Source organism: Dendrobium catenatum, unplaced genomic scaffold (assembly GCF_001605985.2).
Source record: "Dendrobium catenatum unplaced genomic scaffold, ASM160598v2 fragScaff_scaffold_659, whole genome shotgun sequence".
Lineage (NCBI taxonomy): Eukaryota > Viridiplantae > Streptophyta > Magnoliopsida > Asparagales > Orchidaceae > Dendrobium > Dendrobium catenatum.
The window spans coordinates 800300-828205 of record NW_021319121.1 but is presented as its reverse complement, the minus strand read 5'-3'; the positions used below and the strand labels follow the sequence as shown (position 1 = coordinate 828205).

The window sequence follows — 27906 nt, the reverse complement described above, 5'->3', positions numbered from 1 at the left end:
TTAAAGCAGCTTTTTAGTATAAAAATTAAAATTTTTGCTCTAAAAAATTACTTTAAGAAGCAGTAAGAAAGCCGTCCTAAACCTAAATCATAGCTCTATTAATTCAAAAACATTTAAGATAAATTATATGAAAAATTAACAATACCACAAGCTCAGCTATTCTATTGTCCATTTATACAATCATCCGGCATAGAATACTAATTATTATTATTATTATTGTTATTATATATTGTTAAATATTACATTATGTAATTTATGTAGGAGAGCTGAGAAGCCGGTGGGTGAAAGAAAAGAGCTAGGGCTCTCTGAAGGCGAAAGTTTAGAGAGAGCTTGAATTTCCCGGGAAAGAGAGATTTAAGGGTGAAAACTGAAAAGAGTAGAAGAGACCGTTGCCCTTTTTAAACACAGCCCTAAGATCGGAATCGGGCAATGACTGCTCCGGCTGAGATCGTTATCCCCGTGGAGCACGCGGAGAAGACGAAGACGCTGATCGGTGCACTCAACCTCATCTCTCGCAACCTTCCGCTTCCCCCCGATGTCTTTCACGCCATTTCTTCCATATACAACAACGACGCTGCCGCCGATGGGGTTTTGCCGGATGGCGAGCCAGCGGCGGCGGAGGAGCTCGGTTCTCCCGATTCTTTGGACCAGTCGGTTCGTTCTTTAACGCTGTTACTTGTGGAATTTATATAATCTATTATTAGTTGAAATTGCAAGTTATATAGGTTTTTTTGTGGGGCATTGCTTGCGAAACGCTTTTGATGTGAATCGAGCAGCGGCGTTTTGTTAAAAAGTTAGGATTTAGGGTGAGTGGGCGATTAGGGAAGATTAAATTTTCCAGGGTTTGGAGGCTTTTTGCTCGCATTTTTTATTTTTTATTTTTGTTTACTGAAGCTTGAGTTGTGGGGAATGGAGAAAGTTGTGCTGGTAGGGTTTGCAGTTTGCACTAGTTATCGTAGGCAGTGGATCCAGGCATTGTGGCGGCAGGTAGTTGAAAGATTATGTGGAGTATCTTTTCAATCAATGTGTTTCCTAAGCACAAAGATCAAAGTTAAGCTGGTGTTAGCTGAAGAACAGATAGTTGTATGATTAGTTGGAAGAAATCTGGTAGTTGTTTTGAGTTCCGTACATGAAGGTTTAGCGCATCTTGATGCTTGCATATCTTAATAGTTTTGGTTTTTACTTCCTTAATCATATTTAAATTTTGTTCTCTGACCATAAATTATGAATAACTCATTCACACCAAATATTTCATTATACATGGCATGCAAAATTTTATTGAACTGAAACTTGGCTGGCAGCTGACTGACAAATGGAAGTTTGAAAAATGCTTATTATTCATTTGTTTCGTCCAAAAGTATTTCCTAAATTTTATTTTGGTCTGTGTATAGCATTCTTTATTTTAGAGAACTAGAATAGGGTGGTCATCCTGAAAGACATCTTTTACAGTTTGTATGTATTAGAACTGAACATTCTTTTTTCATATTTTCTTTATGGTTGACATCAAAATTGGATGCTCTTCTCATTCAAAAGTTTGCTTGCAGGCATTTTTTTTCTTTTGTTATTTTATGAATTTCTGCGATGTTAGCATCTGCACTTTGACCAAGCAAGGATTGTGCTTAAGGAATTTTACTTATAAATCCTTTTTTTTTACCCAAGTTTTAAGTTGAAACTAGGTCCCTTAATTTTTGAAACCTGTAAGTAGATATATTTTATTATTAAAATTGCAAATATAGGATCTTATCATATTTTTTTCTGCTTGGGCATCATCCTAGAAATGAACTTTAATGAAAGTTTACAACAACCAAAACATCTTCAAATTTCCGGAGCTACTGGGACAGAATGTTACTGCTTCGTATCTTGTTTTCATGACCAGCCTCATTGGCTATGGAAGCCATTGGGGTTTGGTGGCCTTCCAGCTATGTTCCCTTGTATAGAAATGTAGGAGCATGTTTTTCTTACAAATTTATATCTGGGAATTAGACAACACAATAGCAAAGATTTCTAAACTTGACATATTCATTTATCATCTGAAATGAGGGACCTAATTGTAGGTTTAGGGAATAATGAACCTTGATGCAATAAAAAATAAAATAAAATAAATAAACATATATAAAAAAAACCTTGCTGCAATCCGTGTTTAAATTAACTTGAATACAAGTTTTCCATTTAGCTATTTTGTTATGCCTTTTACTCATTTTGTGTTTGGTTTTAAATGTATGATCCTAGAGATATCTTTCTTGTGTAGCTTTATGGGGCCCCACATGGAGGTGATTTAATTACAGAATTTGAAGATGCACTAGTGGAGCTTCAAGATAACCACTTGTCTAGTACAGCATTAAGGAACAGAAAGGAAAGTCGGTTCCAAAGCTTAATTCAGCATCGTCTTACAGAGCTTGAAGGTTGTTGTTTACTGTTAAAGTTGTTAGCATTTTTTATTATATCGCCTAATCGTTGTGAATTTTTGCTTCATAAGTCAACATGGATTACGCTAACTTCTAGAATTTTACAATATGTCTCATGTATTCTGATATGGTTGTGATATACCTTGTTGTAGTCATATTATATCTCCACTTTAGTTTTTTCACACTCCTTTTTTCACACACATAGGATTTATCAATGGTAAAATCTTACTTATCCGCTATGTCAAGTGAAATCATAGCCATCATTAAATTTTTATTAAGTAAGCATGTAACCGTTTTGTGTTATGCTTCACAATGATGCCTTCCTTCATTAATCATCTCTGTATGTAATGTATATCAAAGTTAATATTGAATCGTTCTGGAATTTATATCAGGATAAAATTTGAGGCCCTTGGGAGGAATCTAAAATTTTGATAGTTGAATTTAATCATGATCAAAACAAATCTGAAAGAGTCTAAAATCATAAAGCCTTCTGCCGAAAACACAAGGGATGTGGCCAAACACAATGACTTTGTGAAGATAAATGTAATGTGACCAAGGCGATCCTTGTTTCGTTATTCGCATCTTCAGTTATCAGCTCCATGATTTGTGTTTCCTCATTGACATAAATGTCATGAAACCTAGGCGATCTGTGTTTTCTTATTTGTATCTTCATCGCATTATCAGCTCTTGATGATCTGTGTTTCCTCATTCACATCTGTAGCTGCCACCGTTTCTGGATCATGTCACAGTTTTTTCTTTTTATTGGATTAAAGTCCATGTAATATCAGTTTTCAGATCACATTCTAGTTTTTCCTTTTGCTGGATTAAATTCCTCAGCCGCTACTTTCAAAAACAACTTATATAGCTAAACATTATGAGGTATTTGCTTAAGATGAAATTAAGGAATAGTCCCAAGTTGAATTGGCTTTCAAGTTGCACGTATCTAGATTAATGTCCTTATCCGAGTAGTTTCATTCTGCAATTCAGCATTAGCTACTAGTTTCTTGTTTCAATGGAGGTCTTTCATCTATCCTTTCTGCTTTTTTTCACTATTTTTTACTGGGAAATTAATTATTGTAACTATGTTTCTTAATTATCCTTAAAGTGCATTCTTTATACTGTTAATAAACTTAGCGATGTACTTTTCTTTTTCAGATAGATATTCCCACTTCTATTAATGAACTTTGCTGGTACAAGATTCAATATTGATCTGCATATCACCCAAATAAGTTTTATTATTCTGAGTCAATTTTATTCTTGTTGACCCATGCACTAAGAAACGCGAAAGGGGGCTGAAATCGGCGATGCAGGCAATAGTCGACAAGCACGGCGCGTTACTAAAGTGCTCAAATGACCTCCAATCGCCAAACAGACTGCGCCGTTGCAATCGAAACATTGAATTAGCTAAGAGAGAGCCCCTCACCATTGAATTGGGCGAAGACGATCAAAATCGACGATCTGTGTCCAAAAATATTGTGCGACGTTGCCCAAACGACGTCCGATTGAAAAACGAACTTTGTCGTTTCATTCATAACGTCCAAATTATATAAAAATGGTTGTACTATTGCATAGGGACCTCACGCAGGAAAATTGCCGTGGATCCCATGGCGACGACAGACACAAATCGAGTCGAAAGAAAAAAATTATGTTATTTTTATTACTTATGTAATAATAATAATAATGAAATTAAAAAAATGTGCTCGTACCTATGGTTCGACGCTGACGCTATAGTCGTTCACGTCATGCGATTTCTATACAAATCCTGTTCGATTGCACTCTCGTTCCCACTTTTAAAATGAGAAACACAACAAAGCCAAAGGCTCTTCTGCTTCCTCACGCGAGAACAACCTTTTTCTGTTCGATTCCTCCAAATATCCGACTCACTCGTTTTCAGCCTCCAATCTCGACCCGATCTTCTTCCCCACACACGTTTACGCTCCACCTCACAACCCAATCGAAGATCCCTTCACAGGCCTCCGATCACACCTCCTCTGTTCGACTCCTAACAATAGGCTGAGATCTACTATTCTCAATCCCGCTCCTCACTGCTAATCAACCCTCTTCCCTCAATCGAACCCACCTCCTCTCCTGTCTGCAAGCTGACGCCCGCTTCTACCTATTATGCCGAGCTCACCAAGCCTCCAATCAGCCACCCTCTCAGCCAAACTCAAGACCCACACAGATTCTCGCACTAGATTCCGCGCTTATAGCCCAGGCCCGTTTGATTCCGCTTGAGCACCACAACCGAAGCCTCACCCGTCAAATTCCCAATCCTGATTTCTCACTACGCCAAGCTCCAAAAGATGCCTGTTGTGCCAATTCCTAGCCCCGATCCTCTCCTATACCAAACTCCACAGCTAACTGAGCTCTTCCTCCCTCAATTGAACCCACCTCCTCTCTCGTCTGCAAGCTGACGCCCACAACTCCCCCGATCCACTCTCATCATAGCAGTCCAACCCCCTCTTCACACCCAGCCGATGCTAGCACTCAGCTGCCAATCCCTCTCCAACCCGCACCTAACTTCTTCCAGTATCTCTTAGTATTGAGAATACCACTCCATACATCAACTTTTAGCCTCCAAACAACCCACTACTTCTCTAATCTACCAACTCAACCCTACACGCCCAAACAACTCTCTCTCCCTCTGATTTTATTATTATTATTATTATTAGTAAAAAAAAAAGAAGAGAGAAGAACGGAGAAGAGAAGAGAAAAGAGAAGAAATTAATTTTTTGTTCATTTTCATTATCGTCGTCGCCTCAATACCGTTGCTGTCGACTCTCGCCCAAGGTATAAATTTCCTAAACTTAAAAATCCCTAAATCCCATTTTTGGCACTTGCGGCGCGACAAACAGACTATCTATGCGCGGTTTTCTTAGCGTGGTGGGAGGGAGTTCGGTGCGATTCTTGTGACGCGGCGGTGAGCCTTGTACACGCTTTTCTTAGCATGACAGGGCAAAACCTAGGTACATGTACATTTTCTTAGCGCGGTTTTCTTAGCGTTGCAAGCGAAACTTAGCAAATTTTCGTGCATATATCCTTTTAGGTCGGTAGGGAAAATATATATGCATGTATTTGGTACATGGCATGCCCCTACAATGGTATCCTACCTTTTCAAGGCTTGAATTATAACATACATCTATAATTTTGTATCTAATAAAAATATTGTGTTTGCATGAATTCACAATATGAATATCCTACTCGTCCAAGAATAGACTGCCTCATATATCTGTTGTATATTTCCTATTTCTTTATCGTGTCTATACTTTAATAAGGCCAAGTCTACAAGTCTGGCGATATTTTGTATACAACTATTGTGTGGTTACATGTACTATTGAATCTGCAATTAATATGTAAGATGTTGTCACATATTATCAACATTATTCCTACTATTTTTTGTTGGCGTGGTTGAACCTTTTTGCTGAAATTAAGTTATGTTAAGTATTTAATGCTTATAAAAAAAATTCAAAAAAAAAAAAGTATTTGGTGCTTGTAATAAGAGTTAGTACGTCTGGGTACCACAGATCTAACCAGCAAAAGAGTAACTTAAGTTTGACTGCATGAATAAGCAGTCTTTCTTTTGATGTCACATGATATTAAAGAATTTGAAACTTATCATTGAATTTAAGTTATGGTAATTATGTGTTTTTTTATAACAAAGTGTTAGTATGTTTTTAAGTTTCACAGGTCTAACCAGCAAAAGAGTAGCTTTATTTTGACTGCAGTCACTGCACTAATAAGTAATCTTTCTTTTAGGATGTTGTTATGTTTCTAATTTATTGTGTGCAGCTAGTTTTATCTAATTTATGCTGAACTTTGTTCGGTTTAACAGGGTTGCCATCAAGTAGAGGAGAGGATCTGCAGATGAAGTGCTTGCTTGAGCTCTATGGTCTAAAGGTAATTATTTATCATAAATTGAGTTAACAATCTCATCAAAGTAAGCCCATTATTTTTTTCAATGTGAGGAATTGGGAAGCATATATGTAAAAATGTTTTTTGCTATATTAAGTATTTGTTATTATTACTATGAATGTCCATTTCTTAGTTTTTTTATTTTGTATCTGGTTTGTTGAAAAATATAACTTTATATTTTTCAATAATTAATAACCCATCAAAGTTATTAATGTTCGATGATGTTGAAGACTATTGGTGGCTGTCCTTATCTTGGCCATGCCAACAGAGTTTATTAGCAGAAGTTTGTCAGTGCTTGCTGAAGGTTTGTGAGTTTAGAGGAGAGTAGCCGATGTGGAATTCTTTGAAGTCTTTCTAAGTGACTGCTCATGATGGCAATTGGAGGGAATTTGAAAGGAAGAATGATTATTTACCCCTCATGTGTATTCCAAAATTCTTTCCTCAAGCCCCTCCTCCCTCTCATCATAGTCTCAACCCTCATTTGAGGTTATTGGCACCCCCTCGTTACTGGCCTAGCCCCTCTTGCAGTCATCCCTTTGAAACCACAACATAGCTCCCTGTTCGCAGTCTTCGCTATTATCGGTCCAAGCCTCCTGTCGTCAAGGTCGAACATCTATCTCTCATTGGTTCCAACAGTCCCATTCGATGGTTGATATCTTTTTTTTTTTTTAAATCTCTATGTCAATTTATGTAATTGTTTCTTAAAGAGATTGTGATGTAGAACAAACATGTGAAGATGAGTTGCTTAAGGAGATTTGCACGCTTAATATTTCAAGAATAATATTAAATAAGACTTATGCCGATTTAAATCACATGCGTAGGAGTTAAGATCGTAAAACGGTTCAATTAATCTAACATTGCATACATGGATGGTTTCAACGAGAGATCCCTAGATTAAAAACAAGATTAGTCACTATGATAGAATCGCTCACCCAACTCTCTAATTTCTAAAGCTTTAGCGGAGAGTAATTAACAAGCTTCTTATGAATCAATTAAATCACATAGTAGGATAACTATGAAGATAAGAGACTAGGGAAAGAGTTCACCATTATCAAGCATTAGGCAGTAGTTGGAAGCCTCTGATCAGCAACCTCCTTAGTCTCCAAAGTTAGGACAACAATCTGGAATGACTAAGGAGTTCTGCGGAACTTTGTGGACAGCAACCTTGGACAGCAGTTTGGCAGCTTCTGAGTGGTAGCCAGCAAGCGAACCTGACTTGGACTCCTTGGACAGCAATCTGAAGGCCCTGAACAACAGCTTTCTAGGTTCTAAATTTCAGGGAAGCACTTAGAACCAATCCAGATTTCTGGACAGCAAGTGGAAGGAGGGGAAATCAGTGACTTTCCTCTCCGGGTTGCACAGGAACTAAGGGATTTTAGTGGGGAATCATGTTGGGCTGCTTGGGAGAAAATTTTGGGATTCAGGTACTTGCTTAGGTGGCCAATCTAATTAAATTCCCCATTCAATTGGAGAGAGAGGGTGAGGGGAGAAAGGGGAGGCAATAGAGAGAGGGATTGAGGAAAATTGGGGAGTTAATTCCTTAATTGAGGAGCATAACTTGGAAAGAAAATTAACTAAGAGGGATATGGGGGCCGGCCAAGAGATGTAGGGGAAAATTGTGTCCACATTCAACCAAGGCATTAATTGCAAGTGGGAATTAAATATGAGATTTATTTCAGATTCAAGGTGATTTGGCGGGATTTAATTTGAATTTTGAATTCAAATTCAAGTGGGATGGAGCCTTAATAGGAAGCAATAGGATTTAACCCATTAATGGATGGCCGACGGCATCATGAGGGGAGGATGAGTATGGGGAAGATTTGAATAAGTTTCCAAACGAGGTTTGCCACATAGGAAAGAGAATAAACAACCCTCTTTAATTTAAAATTAAATCGGATTGAAATTTATAAACTTTCCTTATTTGAAACTTTGCAAATTAGGAAAATTTTTAAAATTCAAATTTGAATTTCGAATGATGGAAAACCTTTCCTATCTTGCTTGACTCACTCTAGGGAGTCATGATGATGTTTGGAGTCATCACAATGGTAGAGAGCCATGTAAGGGGCGGCGGCAAGGGAAGGTGGAAAGGAGTTGGGGTCGGGTTGGAGGAGAGGGGCTTGGGGCGTTGGTTGGAGCTTGAGGTGGTGGAATTGGGAGAGAATTTGGGTGGGGAGGATGGCCGCGGTGGAAGAGCTAGGAGGGGTCGTCGGGTGGAATGGGGAAAAGGGAGAAGAAGAAGAAAATAACTTAAAATCACGAGTCGCAGACTCTTCCAACGACTAGTGGGTATTGCGCTTGCTCACCTTGAGCTCTCTCTCCCTTCTCTCTAGTGCTCACACAAGAAGAAGAAGAAAACACATGAAATTTTCATTATCAAATTGTCATTCCACAATACAAGAGAGTTAGCCTATAAATAGGCCTCATGAAAAGAAAAATAGCAAAGACTAAAACGCCCTTCGGGCTACAACACCAAATGACCACTTCTAAGGGTAAAATGGGAAAAACAGTAATATAAGACAAACTAGTACATAAGACATAAAAAAAATAAAATAAGCTCTAGATCGTAGCCGTTGATTTTCCAATGTCCTCATCAGATTGACTGTGTTGTGGCTGCAAGAAAAATGATTATTTTATTTCCGTATAAAATGAGCCATATCTTGAAAATTTTGCATAGAAACTTTCATCTATAAAATTAGATATACTAGAGTCATTATTCAAATTCATATTTCAAGTGGAATCAAAATAGTATTATTGAAAAAAATTGTTTTAAAACAAAGTTTGTTAAGAACAGTCAAATGATATTGATGTGAAACGTACATGCAAAGATGAGTTACTTAATGAATTTGCACGTTTAATATTTAGAGCATAATAATTATATTTTTATATTGATTTTGAACAACAAAAGAAAATAAAAAGAGCGATAAGACAAGCTTAGGCTAAATCACATGCATAGATGTTAAGATCGTAAAACAGTCAATTTAATCTAACGTTGCATACATGAATGGTTTCAACAATAAATCCCTAGACTAACAATGAGATTAATACTATGAAGGATCCCTCACATAACTCTATAATTTACTAGGCTTTAGTGGAGGACTAATACGATCTCAGTGAATCAATTAATTCCACAATTGAAAGTAACTAGGAAAATAAAAGAGTGACGGAAAGAGTTCACCAAATCCAGGGTTTGGGGGCATTGGGGCAGCAACTAGAAGGCCTTTCCGATCAGGATAGTCGCATCCTTTGGCGGAATTTCCTCTGGACAGCACCCTGGATCCTGTTTGGCGAATTGGGGCAGCAGCTGGAGGACTTTGGAGCAACAGAACTGTTGTTTCTGCTGCTGGAATTCTTCTGGAAAGCGCCCAGGGATGACTGGACAGCTGCTATGAGAGCCTTGGCAGCAGTTTGGACTCTCCAAAAATTTTGGACAGCAAAATAAGAAATTCTGGACTGTGGGACAGCAAGGAAATTTGCTGTAGTTTTCTGACAGCACTTCATGGACGAATAGAAGCTGGACAGCAACGTTGTGAAGGCCGTCAACTCCTCTCTAGGTCACGGTTTGGGAAGAATAGTGTTGGGGGAAAGCCTTCCAAAAATAAAATCTGAGTTTAGTCTCAGATTATGTAGCTTGTGATGGAGGGAAGGATTAAAATAAATAAATCTGGATTTATTTCAGAGTTATTTAAGTCAGGGATTTGAATTTTGAAATTCAAATAAGAGAGGAGGGATGGGACGAAGGATGTTTAATTATTTCCCTAATTGAAGCCTTCAAGAAGGAAGGAAATAATTAAGCAAAGAGGGGAAGAGGGGACCGGCCATAAAGGAAGGGAGGAGAAGTTGTCCACATACAATGTATGTGGACCCAAGCAATAAATATGATTAGGCCATTAAATCTGATTTTTATTTCAGATTTAGAAAGATTTAGGGGCTTCCTAAATTAGGGCTTATTAATAAGGGAAGAGTTTGAAATTCAAATAAATATGAATTCAAATAATAGACTCCCAAATTATTATGGGGATATTTTAGGAAAGTGTTGAAGTGGTCAATTGAAAGGGAACTTTAGGGTTTGGATCTAGATTGACCGGCGGCTAGGGTGAACCTGGGTGGTCGGCGGCTAGAGGAGGGGAGGTGGGGCTTGGTTCGGTGGAAGAGGAGGGATGGTAGGGGAAAACCGGCGGTGGGAAGGTGGAGGAAGAGTAATCCGGCGGTTTGGGTTGGCTTGGAGAGGGTGGCCGGCGGTGGAAGCCAAGGAAGGAGGAAGAAGGAAATACTAAGTACTATCCACGAGTCCCATAATCCACCGATGGCTGACGGGTGATGCAAGATTCTCTCCTAGGATTTCTCCTCTCAAGAACTCACAAAGAGATGAAGAACAAGAAAGCTGAAATTTTTATTCACATTCATCATTCCAAATTACAAGAGAAGCTCGCCTATAAATAGGCCCTCATGACAAGAAAAGAAACAAAGGCTAAAACGCCCTTCGGGCTACAACATCACATGACCACCTCTAGGGGTAAAATGGGAAAAACAAGACTATAAAATAAACTAGTACATAAGACACATAAACAATAAAATAAACTCCATATCGTAACTGTTGGTCTTCCGATGTCCTCATCAGATATCTTGTGGAAAAGTGATAAAAAAGTTTTGATACATATGTAGATTAATGAGTCAGTTGTTTGGATAAACATCGCTTTGTTTTTTTCAAAAAATATTATGATATTTTGATCTATTGCAGTTTTGTAGTGGTGGTTGTACCACATGAGTTTTTTGCTGATCAGAATGATTAATAGGATATGTTTTGATAGTTTAGTCGTTTCTGGTTCTAATGAGGATTGCATCATTGGATAGACTAATCTAAATTTACCTCAAATAAAAGTGTGTCACTCTATTTTAACTGAGCAATCTTAAAAAATGGACCTAAAATAATTTCTTGGGCGCTTATTCTTTCTTTCAATTTAAAAACAGTAAGTGGTAATCTTACCACTACATTTCAGTGGTGTGTTATACTCTATACTTCACATCCAACCAAACAAAGAAAAAGTTTCACCTATATTTATTTTACAGACATTAAAAATTCTGAGTATTCATATTACACTATATCTACTTTGCATTTTGGAAAATTCATCAGTTCAAAAAAAATTTAATCAAATAGCCCCTTAGTGATTAAGATTTGCAAGCTTTATAACTTTTTAGTGAATGTGAGATTTAGTGGGATAAAGACTTGATGTTGTTGTTGTTGAAGATTTAGCGAACCTTCACAAATGAAAATTTTTCATGCTCCTATGGTTGCTTTTGAATTTATTGGAACTTTTTATTTTTCTCTTCCTTCTATCATAGTGCTGTTTGCCAGAAAAATGTTTTTGTTGTTTCTGAAATTCTTATATAGTTTGCTCGAAGTAGACAAATTTGGTTCGTCTTTTTCTTTTTTATTTTAAACCCCTTAAATAGGTCTCTCAGTTTTTCGATTTAATCAGCAAGTACGTCTACATTAATGTTTTCTGTCACTTTCTTACCTTGATATTTTGGTGATGAATACGTCTTTTGCTTCTCCCTTCTATTCTTACTGCCACCACTATCATGCAAGATAACGCTGTCGATGACCGCTGACCCTAATAAATTCCATCCGGTGCCAGGCCTGCTGTGAGATCATAGTAGGAATAATGGGCGCTAAAACTTCAGCGAGCTGAGGGCACTTAGTTTAACCTCTCGCTACTGGTCATAGTTATGGAAAGGTCCTTTATTTGCATTTTAAAAGATGTGAGACCTTTTGAGGGTATTCCAGATAGAGGGGCTTAATGTCCTATTTGCATTTTGCATAAAAATGAACAAACTATGTACACATTACTCTTTCTTTACCTGTATTGCTCTTTTTCTTGTATTTATATCGAAGCTTCAAAAGTAGCTTGTTATGTTGAATACTTTCCTTGTTTCAGTTGGTACAATTACAGAGGAAGGTGCGTGCAGATGTTAGTGCAGAGCACTGGTTATATGAAAAATGTGCATATCCTGAAAAACAATTGTTTGATTGGGGAATGATGCGCCTGCGGCATCCTTTTAGCATGTATGGTATTGGCGATACTTATGCAATGGAAGTTGATGATCGTCAGAGGAAAAAAAGAGATGCAGAGGTTATCTGTTGCACATTATAATTCTCTTTGCTAGTTAGCCATTTGCTAGGTCAATCTAAGAAGTTTCTTATTGCATTGATTTTGTTTCCAGAGGCTTTCCAGGCTTGAAGAGGAAGAAAAGAATCGCATGGAGACCAAGAAGAGGAAATTTTTTGCTGAAATACTTAATGCTGCTCGAGAGTTTCAATTACAAGCACAAGCTGCTTTGAAACGAAGAAAACAGAAAAATGATGGTGTTCAGGTTTGAGTAAAATGCTTACTTAATCACATTGATGTTATGAATCTACACATTAGAGAAGTTTCTTTCAATTTATGCTCGTTCAGTGTTATCATAGTTGCAGATGATGAGTTTGTGTTGTTGCTAGAAGAATTAGCATGCTTGTTTGATCTCATGGATGGGGATGCTATCCTAAACTTCTAGTTTTTTTTTTTTTTTTAAATTCCTGAAAGAATGATTTTTTTTTAACTTGACTTGTACCTCTTTTAGTGAACCCAGTTTAGTAGCTCTTACCATGAAGTATTTATCCTGACTTGGTAAACTATGCATGTAGGCATGGCATGCAAGGCAAAGGCAACGAGCTACTCGTGCAGAAAAGTTGAGGTTTCAGGCATTAAAAGCAGATGACCAAGAAGCATATATGAGATTGGTTGAAGAGAGCAAGAATGAGCGGCTGACCATGCTTCTTGGAAAAACAAATGAGCTTCTTGTTTGCCTTGGTGCTGCAGTCCAGAGACAGAAAGATGCTGAACATTTTGATGATCTTGAAGCCTTGAAAGGTTCCGAGCCTGTTGATCCTTCTCTCTCTAAAACTGGAACTCCAGGAGAACTAATTTTAGATGAAGATAAGGATATTGTTGACATCGAGTCTGGTCCAGATTTCCATACAAATGATTTTCTTGAAGGACAAAGGCAATATAATTCTGCTGTTCATTCCATTCAAGAAAAGGTAATGATTAAATTACTAAAATTAGGCTCTTCAACCTTTATAATCTCAGCAGCTTGCATGGTTTGCACACATGAAAACCTCATTTATGGTTAGAAAACATATTGTTATTTTGAAAATTTATTTGTTTTACAAATTGGCATTTTAGAATGGTCTCATTTTGCTTCTGTCCCTATCTTGTTAAAAACTAACTTTAATAGCCTCTTAACGAAGAGTGCTGGAGTTTTGTGCCACTGCTTAACTATTTCTTATCTTTTTACCCATGCATAACCGTGCAAAAAAACTGGTACGTTGTTCTCTGTGAAAAAAAATTCTAATTGTTTTTAATAATATTCAAAATGCTTTTTTATATGTTGTAAGAAAAAAACGTTATGTAAATTTTCATGAATTATGTAATCTGTAACTATTCGGATTGAATTATAGTGTACAACTCTCCTCTCCTCATCGATGGAGTACTTCACTTAAAATACTGTTTTCAATTTGTCACTTGCAGAAGTTCCCTTTGTTGACCCCACAATTTAGATTAATAGATTTTTTTAAAAATTTTTGTTTAATAATTTGAATGTTAAAATGTAGTTGTAGGCATTGCTCATTTTCTATATCTAGAATTTTAAATTTGAATTCCTGCATGCTTTTATATGCACCACTTTACCTTTTTGTGGTTATAAAAATAGGGATGTGCAGAAAAACGGTTGATCCTAAATTCCAAACTGAAACGATTAAATTGATCATTTGGTTTGGTTTTATTTAAGTTTGGATTGGTTTCAGTTTGATATTTTTTCTGAACTGACTTCTTTGATTTGGCTTTGGTTTGAAATTTTGTCAAATTGAAATAAAACAAAACAAACCGATTAAGCATATTAAAAAAATATGTATATATTTTCAAGTGCTGACCAACAAATTCTTGTTGTTGTCTGATTATTGGTACAATAAAATGCACTCCTCGGTTATTAAGGCTTGAGGTTCACTTATCACTCAAGTCAGCTTATCATTTCTTCCTTTATGCTTGAAGACCCAATTCCCTAGACGGCTGGACCTTTGTCAAAAGTTTCCACTGGTACATTTTCAATTTTTTATTTTTCTCCTAAACATTTTCTTTTGATGAAATCTTCTTTGAAGATCCATCACTTTAGAACAAAATTATGAAATCAAATCACACCTAATCGTTGAAATCCACTTAAAATCAAAGTGAATCAAACCAAATCTAATTGAATTCAAAAAACTAATTATACGTTCTTTAAGAACTCCTGGAACCTAACATTTTGGTTTTGTTTGCCATAATGCCGGTTTGATTTTGATTTCAAGATTTGATTAATTGATTTCAAGTGTATGAGAGTATTCACCATATTTCAAATCAACTTATTGCAAAAATTAAATTGAGCAATTTGTTATGCCGGCCCCTCCTGGGCCGGCTGGATTGGTCCAACATGGGCCGGTCATCACTTATTCCAGGCAGGCCCCACATGGGGAAGGGGGGCGGATGCCTTGTGGGCCTTGGGTTTAATTCAAGTTTGGGAGGGAAAGTTTGAATGAAAGGGGGGAAATTTGAATAGAAGGGTTGTTTATGGATTTTTTATGGGGGGTTTGGAGTTAATGGGGGGGAAAGGGGGATCTAGGGTTTTATCTTGAATTTGGGCTGATTTTTGGGATCTTCTGAGAGGCTTGGGTTCTAATCTTCTTGGCTAGAGATTTTGGAGAGTTCTCTTCCTCTTGAATTGAAGAATCTTGTATGGTTATTGTTTTCTTTCACCTACTAGTGGAATACAAGTCGTTGTCTTGATTTTCTTCATATTCATACTCAATTTCTTGCTCAATTTCTTGCTGTTTTCCACTGTTTGAGTCTGTTTAACTGCAGCAAACAGCAGTTTTGTTGCTGTTTGCTCACCAATTTAGGATAGGGTTGCTTGCGAACTCAAGTATTACCTTAGGGTTATTGTGAACTCAAGTATTTCCTATAACAATTTTATGCAAACACTAAAAATGAGCATGCTAGCCTTTTGTAATTTTTTTTTGCACACTATCATTCATAATTGCTTCTTTCTTTTCTTTCTATTTTTTTAGCAAACATTCTGTTCTACATGTAAGTTCATGGTTACTAGCATTCATTAACTAAGTTTCTCAATTGTTTCACAAGTTTTAATACCTTTTTTCATTTGTTTTACTCTTCTCTCATTTTCCTTTTCCTTTTCCATTTTCATAACTTCTGCTTTTAAATATTTCTCAGGTAACTGAGCAACCAGCTATGCTCCAGGGTGGAGAATTAAGATCTTATCAGTTAGAAGGACTTCAATGGATGCTTTCTTTGTTTAACAACAATCTAAATGGTATCCTTGCTGATGAGATGGGCCTAGGTAAGACAATTCAGACTATTGCATTGATTGCATATCTGATGGAGAACAAATGTGTCAGTGGTCCGCACATGATCATAGCTCCAAAGGCTGTATTGCCAAACTGGCTTCATGAATTTTCAACTTGGGCACCTAGGTATTGTCATTTTCTTATAGATTAAAAATTATCAAGAGATTGTTTTTTTTTTTCCCTTTGTTTGACAGTTGAACTTTTTTTTGCTTCAGTATATCAACTGTTTTATATGATGGAGGGGTAAATGAAAGAAAGGCTATAAAAGATGAGATTTCTGGAGAAGGAAAGTTTAACGTTTTGATCACCCACTATGACCTTATAATGAAAGATAAAGTATTTCTGAGGAAGATTCATTGGTTCTATATGATAGTTGATGAAGGGCATCGCTTAAAAAATCATGAGTGTGCTCTTGCAAGAACGTTGGCCTCTGGGTACGTTAGTAGCCAATTTCATGCAGATGCTACTTATTTCAAAATTTAAATTTTTTCTTTCTGCTTCCATGGTCTGAATGGACCCAGAAGAAATTTTTTGATTTTTACTGATTAGATTGATGGCTTTTGCATTATTTTTCTGTCTAAATAGGTATGAAGATTACATAAAGAATACATTCCACCGTGTAAACTTAGTGAACCACAGAAAGAATCCTTTGCACTCCATCAATAAATATTTTTAGCTGCTTCAATTAATATCCCCACTGATGTAGAGCTCGACACACTGGAATATTTGTGGAATCCTAGAATAATTCAGGGAAGAGAGAAGAAGAAACAATAGAGGGAATAAGAGAGAAGAACCGAACATACAGCCTAAGATGAGGAAGAGACGTGCTAGGCACATTTCATTTTAATAATCATAGTTTATATCTATTACATGAAACTTGCATATTTATAATAGAAAATCCTATAATATAAGGCTTATAATGAAACATATCGTAAATTGACAAATAACCATGTTACCCATGGCAATTAAAATAAATACTAAAGATAAGTTAATAACAAAATTATAATGATAATTCAACCAAAGTACCAAGAGATAATCCATGCTTGCTCACATCAATCCTCTTGGGTTGCTAAGAATTCTACTATAGAGAGGTCGAATATTTCCAGAGGAACAAATAGATTTCATATTGTAATGCCAACATAATGACACCCATCCTCTCGAGAATGCTTTTCAAAGAAGATCAAAGAAGACGATATCAAATAAGACAAGATAAAGGGAACACATCCAAAAAACGAAGAGATGAACGGGCCACCTATATATATAGATGAATATGATAAACATAGTCTAAGAGGATGAGTTATGATAATCATCCTTTCATTCCAATGATTATTACGTAACCATTGGATTTCTATTTATAATAGAATATTTTATAAGATAAGATGTAATTAAATTTATCTAGAACTGACAAATGAGATCATATAACGCACAATAACTAAAATTAAACTACTAGCAACAATATAATGATAATTCAACGAAAATACTTAAACCTGACACTTAATTCATGTTAGCCTTGCATCACTAAGATAATAGATCTCAAGGTAATTTTCGTTGACATTGAGTTGAATTAGTTACAGGTCAATTTTTCTAGTATTACCTGAAATATAGTTTATTTTTCATTTTAACGTTTCCTGTGTGCTTATCGCATTGACATTGTTACCTCAGTGACACTTTCATTCTTTGATACCAAAGAAAGTTATAAAATCTTCATTAAGCCATTATCATACTTCTTCCATAATGCCAGAAAGAAAAGTTTGTTTGTAATGATATTTTTTTTCGGCACCCTGTGTTCTACTTTTAATGGTGTATTGTCTTACTATAATTTCCTCCCTGCCTAGCTTTCATATTAGGCGGAGACTTCTTTTGACTGGTACTCCGATACAGAATAGTCTTCAGGAACTGTGGTCATTGCTTAATTTCCTTCTACCTAGCATCTTTAATTCGGTACAGAATTTCGAGGAATGGTTTAATGCTCCGTTTGCAGATAAGTGTGAGGTTAGTCTTACAGATGAGGAACAGCTTTTGATTATTCGACGTTTACATCAAGTGAGTTCTGACTTCACTATTAAATCTTTGCTGCTTCTTTTACAATTATCTTTTCCTTTATGCTCTCTTAATCATGTCGCTTACCATATTTATCTTTTCAGGTTATAAGACCATTTTTACTCAGAAGAAAGAAGGATGAGGTCGAAAAGTATCTTCCAGGGAAAACCCACGTGATATTAAAATGTGATATGTCTGCATGGCAGAAAGCATACTACCAGCAGATTACAGATATTGGAAGGGTTGGGCTAGAATCTGGTATGTTTAAACTGGTTTTATTGATTTTTATTTTTATTTTTGTCTAGCATATTATCTTAAGAATGATTTCTTGTAGTAGGAAAGAGCGTGATTTTATTTTGAGATTTTAGGGTCCTAGGAAGGAGGATTAAGGTTTGTCGCTGAAAGGGATGCTAAAGTAGAAGTAGGCTTGAGACCTGCAAGTTCTGAAAAGAAGATTAGGCAAGCAGACTTTGGGAACATTTGAGGTAGATTTTGGGGTAACAAATCATAGTCTTGCAAATATATGAATGTTTTTAGATTGCAAGGACTTAGTCAAGCGTATAATTGATCAAATGTACACAGTAAGCAAAGTTGATCAGTACGCATTAGCAAGTGATGCAGAATTACAATGTTTTAATTGCATGCGATAAGAATTTGCACGATCTCTTGAATAAAACAATTAAGATTAAAACTTTTAGCAATCAAAACGACAAAAGAAAACAAGAGATGAGTGTCTACGTTTAGGCTAAGCCACTTGCCAAACACTTGAATTATCAAATAAATTAGAATCTCAATAGTAAGCAAATGTAATAGCTTTCAACAAAATCCTTAGTCTAATAATAAGATAGTAACATAAAAGGTGTACTCAATCCTATGTTTACTAAGCTTCAGCATAAGGCAAAATACGGCTCCTTGTGACTGACACCACCTACAAGATTAGGGGATTAGGAAAATAAATGAAAAGGGGAAGAAGTTCACCATTGGGTAGGTTCGGAGACGATTTGCCACTGGGCGCCGGCAAGTTTCTCGTTGATAGCCTCCGATAGCGTGAAAATAATACAGCCCACGTACTCTTCGATGGAACAATCAACTTTCGGATTGAAGTCGAAAAAGGTGGAGTGGAGAATATTAATGTATCCTTGCTCGTCGTAAGTAAATCCGTAGTAAAGCTCCGGATCGGCCATTCGTTGGCTTTAGAAGGATGGTGTGTAGTTGAAGATCAATGTCAATCCTTCGAAGCTCCGCTAGAGAGAAAGAAGTTTCTCTCGAATTGAAGTGGGGAGGAGGGTGGGGTGGCCGGCCAAGAGAGGGAGGAGAGATTTAATTTGGATCCGAATAGGTGGAGGGAAAAGGTTTCCAAACAATGCTCTAATTAATCCCTATGTTTGGGAATAATTAAAGAAGAGAGAGGGAGGGCATGGGCGGCAACAAGAAAGAGGAGGTTAGGGCATTTGTTTCCAAAACTCTGTTTGATTTTGGAAAGTAGTAAGTAGGTGTGGGGGGTTAGGAAATTTCGGGCAAGAGGGGCTTGGAGGTTTGAATTAATTCCAAAAGGGGGAGATGGATTTTTGGAAATAAATCCATAGGAATTAAAGGGGAGGGGCCGGCGGCTTAATAGTCTAGGGAGGTGAATGTGGGAATAATTTGGGTTGCTAATTTGGGATTTAGAGATTAGGAAAGTTTTAATTAAAGCCCAATTAATTTGAAATTCAAATAGGGTTTAATTTAGAAACTTTCCTAAAATAGAATTTCTAAATTAGGAAAGAATTTCAAATTGAATTTGAAATTAAAACTTTCTAAATTAAGAGTGGATGCATATTGCTTGTTAGAAATTAATACTTGTGAACTTGCGTTGCTAATTTTAAACAAATGCTTTTCAAGATAGATCGCAAGAAATTTTCTTGGAGGAACTAAGCAACGTCAATCAATTACATTTAGAAGCAACATGAAACAAACAAAATTAATTCAATAAGTAATAAAGCAAATGGCTCTTAACAAAAATCCAAGGCTTAAGATATAAATCATTCACCTCGAAATCCATCACTTTCACTCTTGGATTCACTCGGTTAGCGGAAGAGGATGGCGCACAAACTCAACGATGCCACTATTAGACAAGTAATGCCGATGGGGCTAACCGTCGGGGAGGAAGTCGGATTTGGAGAAGAAGGTGTTTGGCCGTTGATGATCCACTCGTCCGCCGGAAGTTACTCGTCGAGGATGTCCACAAGGTGGGGAAGAATCCGATTCAAGTAATCCTCAACGGTGTGGTCGAAGCCGAATCCAACGTCAAAAAACGTCGATCGGATAACGTCAATGTCGCCTTGATGATCGTATACAATGCCGTAATCACGCTCTGGATCGGCCATTCATGACTATGAGATGTCCTTGCGGTGTGGATGTATTTGGTGGTAGGAGAATCTTCTCTTGGTGGAACTCAGCCAAGCAATGATGGGAGGAGAAAAGTGGAGGTGGCGGTTTGGAGAGAAGAGGGCTTAGCCGTGAGCTAGAGGGAGAGGGAGGAATGTTGACCTCAACATAATAACCAAAAGATCAAAAAATATGCATACCTCGTATCCATCAAGCTGCTGCCCAAAATTCCGGATATCCCGCAAACCTCGGACTGAAATCCCGTGAATCCTGCCGAAGTCTCGCCGAGACACTGTGCAGCAGCGCCGTTCCGGGATTTCTGCCAAAATCCCGCGACAGCTTCTCGATCAATTTGTCTCCTTAGACAAACATCAACCCCGGTCTACAAGGTCCCCTTGGATGAAGCAACCCATGGCTGCCGACAAGGATCCTTCTGTCAGGTTGGGTCGACTACCTCCTCTGACTAAGTAGACCAGGGACCACGATGGCCCGGGATGACGGAACCATGGGATCTTGATCGGGTCTATCATCCATTCCCCCACCATCCGCTTTAAGTATGAGATGGTGTAATTTCAAGTTTTAAATATCAAATCCTTTCCGAATTCCCAAATTCAAAACCCAATTTCCAAATCCAATTTCTACCAATATCTAAATCCATTGCTGCTACTATATGCCAGATAACACGTATATTCTATACGTATCTGATTGACGACTAGCCTTAATCGAAAGTTCTCTCTCGTGATCGAGAGGGGTAATTAACTATAGGGGCTTGCGCCTATAGGAAACCAGAACTCAGATCATAAAGTCCTCACAAAATGAGGGCGAAATCTCTGGGTAGTGTCTTATCTACAAACCCATCTGCCTTCCAAAATTTACCTCGGAACTTAGTTCGTTAAAACTCCCTCGCCGAATAAGAAGAGCGAGCGGAGGCCGGGGACGAATTTTCGGAGCCCACAAGGAATTTAGAAAACTGAACTTAATTTCAGCTTCAAGTGGTTTTGGAGGGAGATTAATTTGAAATTCCAAATTAATCTAATAATGACTAGGGGCGTTAATTGTGGAGATAATTAGGGGCTGATTTGGTGGAGCTTTTAATTTAATTTGGGGAGAGAGAAAAGAGGAGGGGTGGCCGGCCATATGGGGAGGAGAGAGAGGGGTTTGGAGTAAAGCATGTGGGGACCACAAGGAGTTAATTAATTCTATTCAAATCTGAATTTTAATTTCAGAATTGATTGAATTTAAAATAACTCCCAAATTTGAATTAGAATGAGAGAGGAGATAGTTTGAATTTAAAATAGCTTGTAACTCCTTTAATTGTCTTTCCTAAACAGACAAAGCCTAATTAGAAAAGCAAATTAAGAAAGGAGAATTTGAAATTTGAAAAGGAAGAGGGCCAATAGGGGGCCGGCGGCAAGGAGGGTGGCCATGGGTGGGGCTTGGACCCGGCGGCTGGCTGCAGGGAGCTGAGGGGCCAGGCGGTGGAGCGGGTGGGGTGGGAAATTTTGGGGAGGAGGCGAATTTTCGGCTAAATAGGGGAAGAAGGGATTGGTGTAGGGAAAAGAAATTTATCCAACTACAAACCTTGAAGACCACTTTCACAAGAACTCACAAAGAGATTCACAATACTATCTCCTCAAGAACACACCTCAAGAACACACAAAGAGATCTTGGGAAATTTCATGAACTCACAAAGAGATCTTGGGAAATTTCATGAACTCACAAAGAAATCAACAAGAGAACGAAATTTTCATTCATCAATAATCATCATCGTACAATGCATGAGGCCTTATATAAATAGGCCAAAATGAAACTAAAACTAAAAGACATAAATGCCCTCGGGGCTAAAATATCAAATGACCATCCATAAGGGTAAAACAGTAAAACTGAAAAATAAAATAAACTACTACATAAAATGACTCAAAATATAAACTCCTGAACGTGGCCGTCGATCTCCGGTGGTACACGTGTCAAAATCACTGCGATGTCCTTATCACAAGTATTCAAGGGGGAGTTGAGTTGTGGAGGGAAGATAGCGGAGGTGGGAGTGGCCGGCAGCTATGTTGGGTGTTTATGGGGATTTTGGTGACGGGGAGGTGGTGGGGTGAAGTCGATGGGTAGATGGGGAGGAAATTCGGTGACCGGCGGCCTAGGGGTTTGGTGCAACCTTAGGCCGGAGGCTAGAGGAAGAAGAGAGAAAGAAAATTCAATAAAAGAAAAATCACGAACCCGGCCGTCTCCAAGGTTGGTGGGTGATCCAAATGCCCTCTCCAAGGGATCTCACTCCAATCTCTCTCAAGCTCTCATAAGAACTCAAACATGGGGGAAATTTTTTATTATTCAATCATTAAGCTTTCAAAGAGAAACATAGGGGCTATAAATAGCCTCGTACATATGACTCAAAAAAAAAAAACGACAATGCCCTCAGGGCTTACATACGACCTCCCTTAAGTAAGGGGTAAAACAGGAAAACAATTACAACGTAAATAATAAAAGACAAATAACATAATAAAAACAAATACATGAAATTGCTCAAAAATACATGACGGTCACGTCTCTGATAGACTTTCCAAGCTCTAATGTTCTCATTAGCAAGATTTTGAGATTTTGGTTTCACAATCAACCTGTGTTATATACTTATATCATAGAGAGCTATAAGTGGGCTCAACAAATAATTTCTATGGAAAAGTAGCATATGGATGCATGAACTAATCTATAGATTTAGTACTTTTTCTAAGTTTTTTCCCTTTTCGGTGAGCATCTCATATCATTCTACAATTGCTAGAAATTATAAAATACCAAGGCTATGTTCGGATGTGTTTTGTTTCTATTTTATTTTTATTTTCACTAAAAAAATGTTCGGATGTTCTGGTTATTTCTTGTTTTTAAAAACAGAAATAAAAATGTTTGAAAATAAAAATTGAAAACAAAAAAGAATCAATAATTAAGTAGCACAATTTAGTATTTAATCCATTATAAATCACATCTATCTATTATTCCTGTCTAAATCTTATTTAAGCCTTTACTAATCTATGTTATCATCATAATCACTGATTAATTATTAACTTCTTAAATGCTAATCAATAATATATTTTATACATAGATATCTAATTTGTCAAAATAAATTTAAATTCGTAATTTAAATCTTAATTATTTTAATCACAATTAATTAATTTCTAATTAACCATAAAACAGTGACTTATGATTTAATATGCTTAATTAATTGATCGGTTAACTTATTGTGAGAAATTGTCATATTTAAATACTCCCAAACTTTATTTTGATAATTAAAATCTTAAGTCTCTTATTAGCTTACAGAAGATGTTACTTAACAATTATTCTATTTATTTATAAATTAATTATTTGTTTCAATCTTAATTGCCACACCTAAAAACTAATTTAATAGTAATATTTTAATCAAATTATATTTAATTTATAATTAGCATGGATAATTAATTTATTGTTAATCACTCTGTCCAGTTAATGTTCTTAATAATTGTCGTGGGCTTAATTTTCATCATCAAATTCTAATAAAAGTTTTCTAATCATAATTAAATCTAATTAATCCTTAATTAACGTAATTGTAGGTAATTATCAGCTATTTTAGCTTTGTTACTGCCTCGTTATAGCATTGTTGCTACCATGTTTTAAGAATTGGGATGAGAATGAGCAGGTAGTGATTGTAGGATCTAGAAAATCTTGCAAATCGAGATTTAGTAAATTTTGAGTAGTAAAACTTGAAAATTGATTAGCAGGTGACTTATTAAATCTTATTAAATCCTGATAAAATATTTACTTTTTTGCATCATGATTTAAAATTTAAATGAATATGAGATCTAAAACATCTAAAGCAAGAGGTTGTAAATCCCTTAAATCTTGCTCCCCTATGATTCAACAATTCCTGCTAAATTCCAAAAACAGCACAAAAATAGGATTTAACTGGATTTAGATACCTCAAAAAAATTATTTAGCATGATTTATCTTTAAATCATGATTAAGTCCTACTTGAAACAGCACAAAATTTGGGGTTTAAATTTTTGCTTCCATGTGAATAGGCCAATATGTCGGAACCAGTTCTTATAGATTTCACGCTTGGAAAAACTATTGCTGAACTGTCATTTGAGAACTCCTTTAGGATACAAAGCATCGCTAATAGATCTTGTATTGATAGAAAGCTGGAGCAATAATGCTACTCTACTAAATCTTGACAGCATCTCTGATAGAGACCTCGGATGTCGCTCTTTAATGAGAAGGATATCCATGTCCCAAACCGCATGATCCCTACTTACAGTTTTCATAATTTCCTTTTTTTTAGCATGTAACATTTCGAAACCAGAGTAAATCATCCCTTAATTGTTTGGATAAATCTACTCATAATGGTAGTTTTGATCATGATGATTTAATTAAATATTATAATTACCTGTGGGTTCATATAAATTATCAGTGGATCACCAAGGCAACAAAATATAGCAATACAGAAAGCATCACCCCAAACAAAAAGCCATGGCTGCACAGGCTAGAGAAGCAATTGCATATGCCTAGACCACAAAATGTGAATCTGATGTCCCTAAGCAAGTGACAATTCAGGAGACATGGCACAAACATTGATAATGTTTTCACTTGTAGAAAGTTTTAGGCCTTTTGTTTTATTTAGCTAATCCACCAATGTTAATCTGCCACATCAGCTAAACTTGTCATTTTTTTTTTGTATATATGTGCGCATTCTCAATCCGAAGATATCACAACTACTACTATGGGCATTATGCTAGATTATATGCCAATCTGTTTGATATTCGCAAATCCGAAATGGCAAGCGATGTGCCATAAATATATCTTAATAATTTGAATTTAAGACATGTAACAATCAAGCTCCACATCTACTCCTAATTTAACTATGAGGAAACATGGTTTGGTGTTGACTATCGAACAATAAATAGTATGAGTCGTTATACTTGAAACCACTGAGATTTCAATTAGTGTGCAAAGCATTGCAAAGATCGACTTCTGTCTCTCATTTTTTATGAGGCTTTTTTTTTTTAGTTCAGATATCCTTGATGAGGCCTTAGTTAAGCTCGAACCTTGCAGCTTAACAATAGAAGAATGATTTAATCACATTAAAATGTCTACCAAGAATTACTTGGTAAGAAAGCTCAAAATTGATCTCATCATCTCATGTGCTACATTTAATGTCCCGGTCTGATGGAAGAACATGATTTGCTATTTTTCGATGTTTTTTTTTTTTTTCCTCTTTTCTTCTCTGTAGAAACATATTGCTGCTACTATTTGATGAAAATCTAGCATATGATAGAGATAGATATTTTCCTCTATTGCGCAGCAATTGCTTTGCCTATAACACTACTCTGCTCTATTCTTGAACATTAGATTTAACCTTTTTTATTTGAAATAACCATGTGTAGGCAGTGGAAGGTCTAAAGGTCTCCAGAATTATTCGATGCAGCTCAGAAAGTGTTGCAATCATCCGTTTTTGTTTGTAGAAGATTATAACATGTGGCAGAGAGAACAGATTTTTCGAGCATCTGGAAAATTCGAGCTGCTTGACCGGCTGCTTCCAAAACTGAAAAGAGCTGGTCATAGAATTCTCCTTTTTTCTCAAATGACTCGCTTAATAAATATTCTTGAGATCTATTTGGACATTTATGGTTACAAGTATCTTAGGCTTGATGGTTCAACCAAGACCGAAGAACGAGGTGCTAAACTGAAACTGTTCAATGCACCTGATTCTGACTACTTCATGTTTCTTTTAAGCACTCGAGCTGGAGGTCTTGGATTAAATTTGCAAACTGCAGATACTGTTATTATCTTTGACAGTGACTGGAACCCTCAAATGGATCAGCAAGCAGAAGACCGGGCCCATCGAATTGGCCAGAAGAAGGAGGTTCGTGTCTTTGTGCTCGTAAGTGTGGGATCCATAGAAGAGGTGATTTTAGAGCGTGCAAAGCAGAAGATGGGTATCGATGCGAAGGTCATCCAGGCAGGATTGTTCAACACTACTTCTACAGGTTTGTTCATCTACAAGCTATGATAGATGGGATAATTTGTGCTATTATGATTGAATCTCTTGTTCCATGTATTAGAACTGCATTAGGAAAATTCTTTTATGAACCCATTCTTATTCTTTTTTGCATTTTAGTAAGACAACTTAATTCCGTGCAGCTCAGGACAGACGAGAATTGCTGGAGGAGATTATGCGAAGAGGAACTGATTCACTTGGAACAGACGTTCCCAGTGAGAGAGAGATAAACCGGCTTGCAGCTCGAAATGAAGAGGAATTTTGGTTATTTGAGAAAATGGATGAGGAGAGGAGGCAAAGGGAGAGATACAAGTCGAGGCTGATGGAAGAATTTGAGGTGCCAGATTGGGTATACTTCAAGAACATAGATGTCAAGACTAAAAGGACAGCAGATGGGGATAGTAATCAAGCTTTGGGTAAGAGACGACGTCGAGAGGTGGTTTATGCCGATCCACTCACCGATATCCAGTGGATGAAAGCTGTTGAAAATGGAGAAGACATATCGATATTTTCGAGCAAAGGAAGGAGAAAGGACCACCTCTCTGATATATACGAGTCAACCACCTCGGACGAAATGGTTGCGCAGACTTTCTCCGAGCAAAGGAATGTGAGCAAACCAATGGCGAGCGATGATATTAGTGATGATTTGTCTAGCAGGACTCCGGGAAAGTACAGATCTTTGTTTCAGAGCAGAGAAGAAGGTGATGGTGATGGTGAAGGTAGCAGCAGCTGGTATGGCAACATTGTCACATGGAGGACACACAAGAGGAAGCGCTCAAGCCATGGTATGTCCACTTCTTCATCAGACGCAAAGGGATCACATTGTTTCTAAATCTTATCGAAACTTGGATAACAGAGTTTGTAAGACCAGCTGGACTGAAAAAGGCCTACCCTGTTTGAATGGAATGAGGTATTTAAATTAAGTGGTTAGAAACATTTTGTACTTCAGAAGTATATATTCATTCAATTTCTCTTCCAAGTTGGCCCTTTCCATCCATAGTTTAGCTCAAAAAAATACAAAAACTAGGCAATTTTACCTGTATATAAGATGTCCTCCTGACCATGGAGCACTGCATTGAGAGATAATTTTGATCAAAATCATGTAGTATGTTCTGCTGCTGCACACTTAGCTGGATTGTTAACTGTAGTTAAGATTGAAAGAATTAATCGTTTCAGGTTTGGAAACAATCTGCAGATTACAATGGCTTTCAAAAAAAAAAAATTGTTTCAGGTTTGGAGGGAGATAGAGAAAGAGAGTCAATTGCATCTTCACCTACTGTCCAGAATAACGATATTCCAAAGAACATAGCTTGCTGGGGATCCGTACTTGCTACTATCAAGTAAGATTTTGATTTTTGTTATATTCAATATTTGTGGTTAGTTATTTCAATGACGATGTTTTAAAATTTTTGTTATTTTCTTTTGGTTGTCCTTTAGCATTTTCTTTATAAAGAGAGGATGTTGTCGTCTCAGGGCGAATTATTACGTCCGGACACCCGAATATACTAGGTCTTGGTGTATTTTGATGATGTGACTCGTCTGGATTGGTGTCCGGACGAATCCGGACACCGGACGTAATAATTTGCCCCGTCTCAGGGAGTAAAAAAGATTTGGGATTATAATTCTTTGCAAATAATTCATTGTAAAATCCGCAGAGGCGGCAAAAAGGCAACTTTCAATTGGATGAATTTGTATAAAATTATTGTATATGTGGGTTTTTT

At 36.9% G+C, this 27906-nt stretch overlaps 1 protein-coding gene across 7 annotated transcripts; it reads left to right on the top strand.

Moving 5' to 3' along the window:
- The first annotated feature begins 265 nt into the window (after nucleotides 1-265).
- LOC110094744 (probable ATP-dependent DNA helicase CHR12) lies at nucleotides 266-27906 on the top strand. Of its 7 annotated transcripts, none has more exons than XR_003701028.1 (14): nucleotides 266-654; nucleotides 2249-2402; nucleotides 6238-6302; nucleotides 12254-12448; nucleotides 12540-12689; nucleotides 13000-13395; nucleotides 15617-15876; nucleotides 15966-16184; nucleotides 17586-17793; nucleotides 17895-18048; nucleotides 25572-26174; nucleotides 26329-26970; nucleotides 27362-27525; nucleotides 27623-27906. XR_003701028.1 is itself a non-coding variant. In XM_020820048.2 (14 exons), exons 1-14 carry the CDS (start codon nucleotides 430-432, stop codon nucleotides 27717-27719), a joined length of 3477 nt encoding a protein of 1158 aa, XP_020675707.1. In that variant the 5' UTR covers nucleotides 266-429; the 3' UTR covers nucleotides 27720-27906. The 7 variants fall into 7 exon arrangements, 4 of the variants coding, with proteins under 4 accessions (XP_020675707.1, XP_020675711.1, XP_020675713.1 ...); XM_020820048.2 differs by having other exon boundaries at nucleotides 27417-27525; XM_020820052.2 differs by adding an exon at nucleotides 27042-27095 and having other exon boundaries at nucleotides 27417-27906.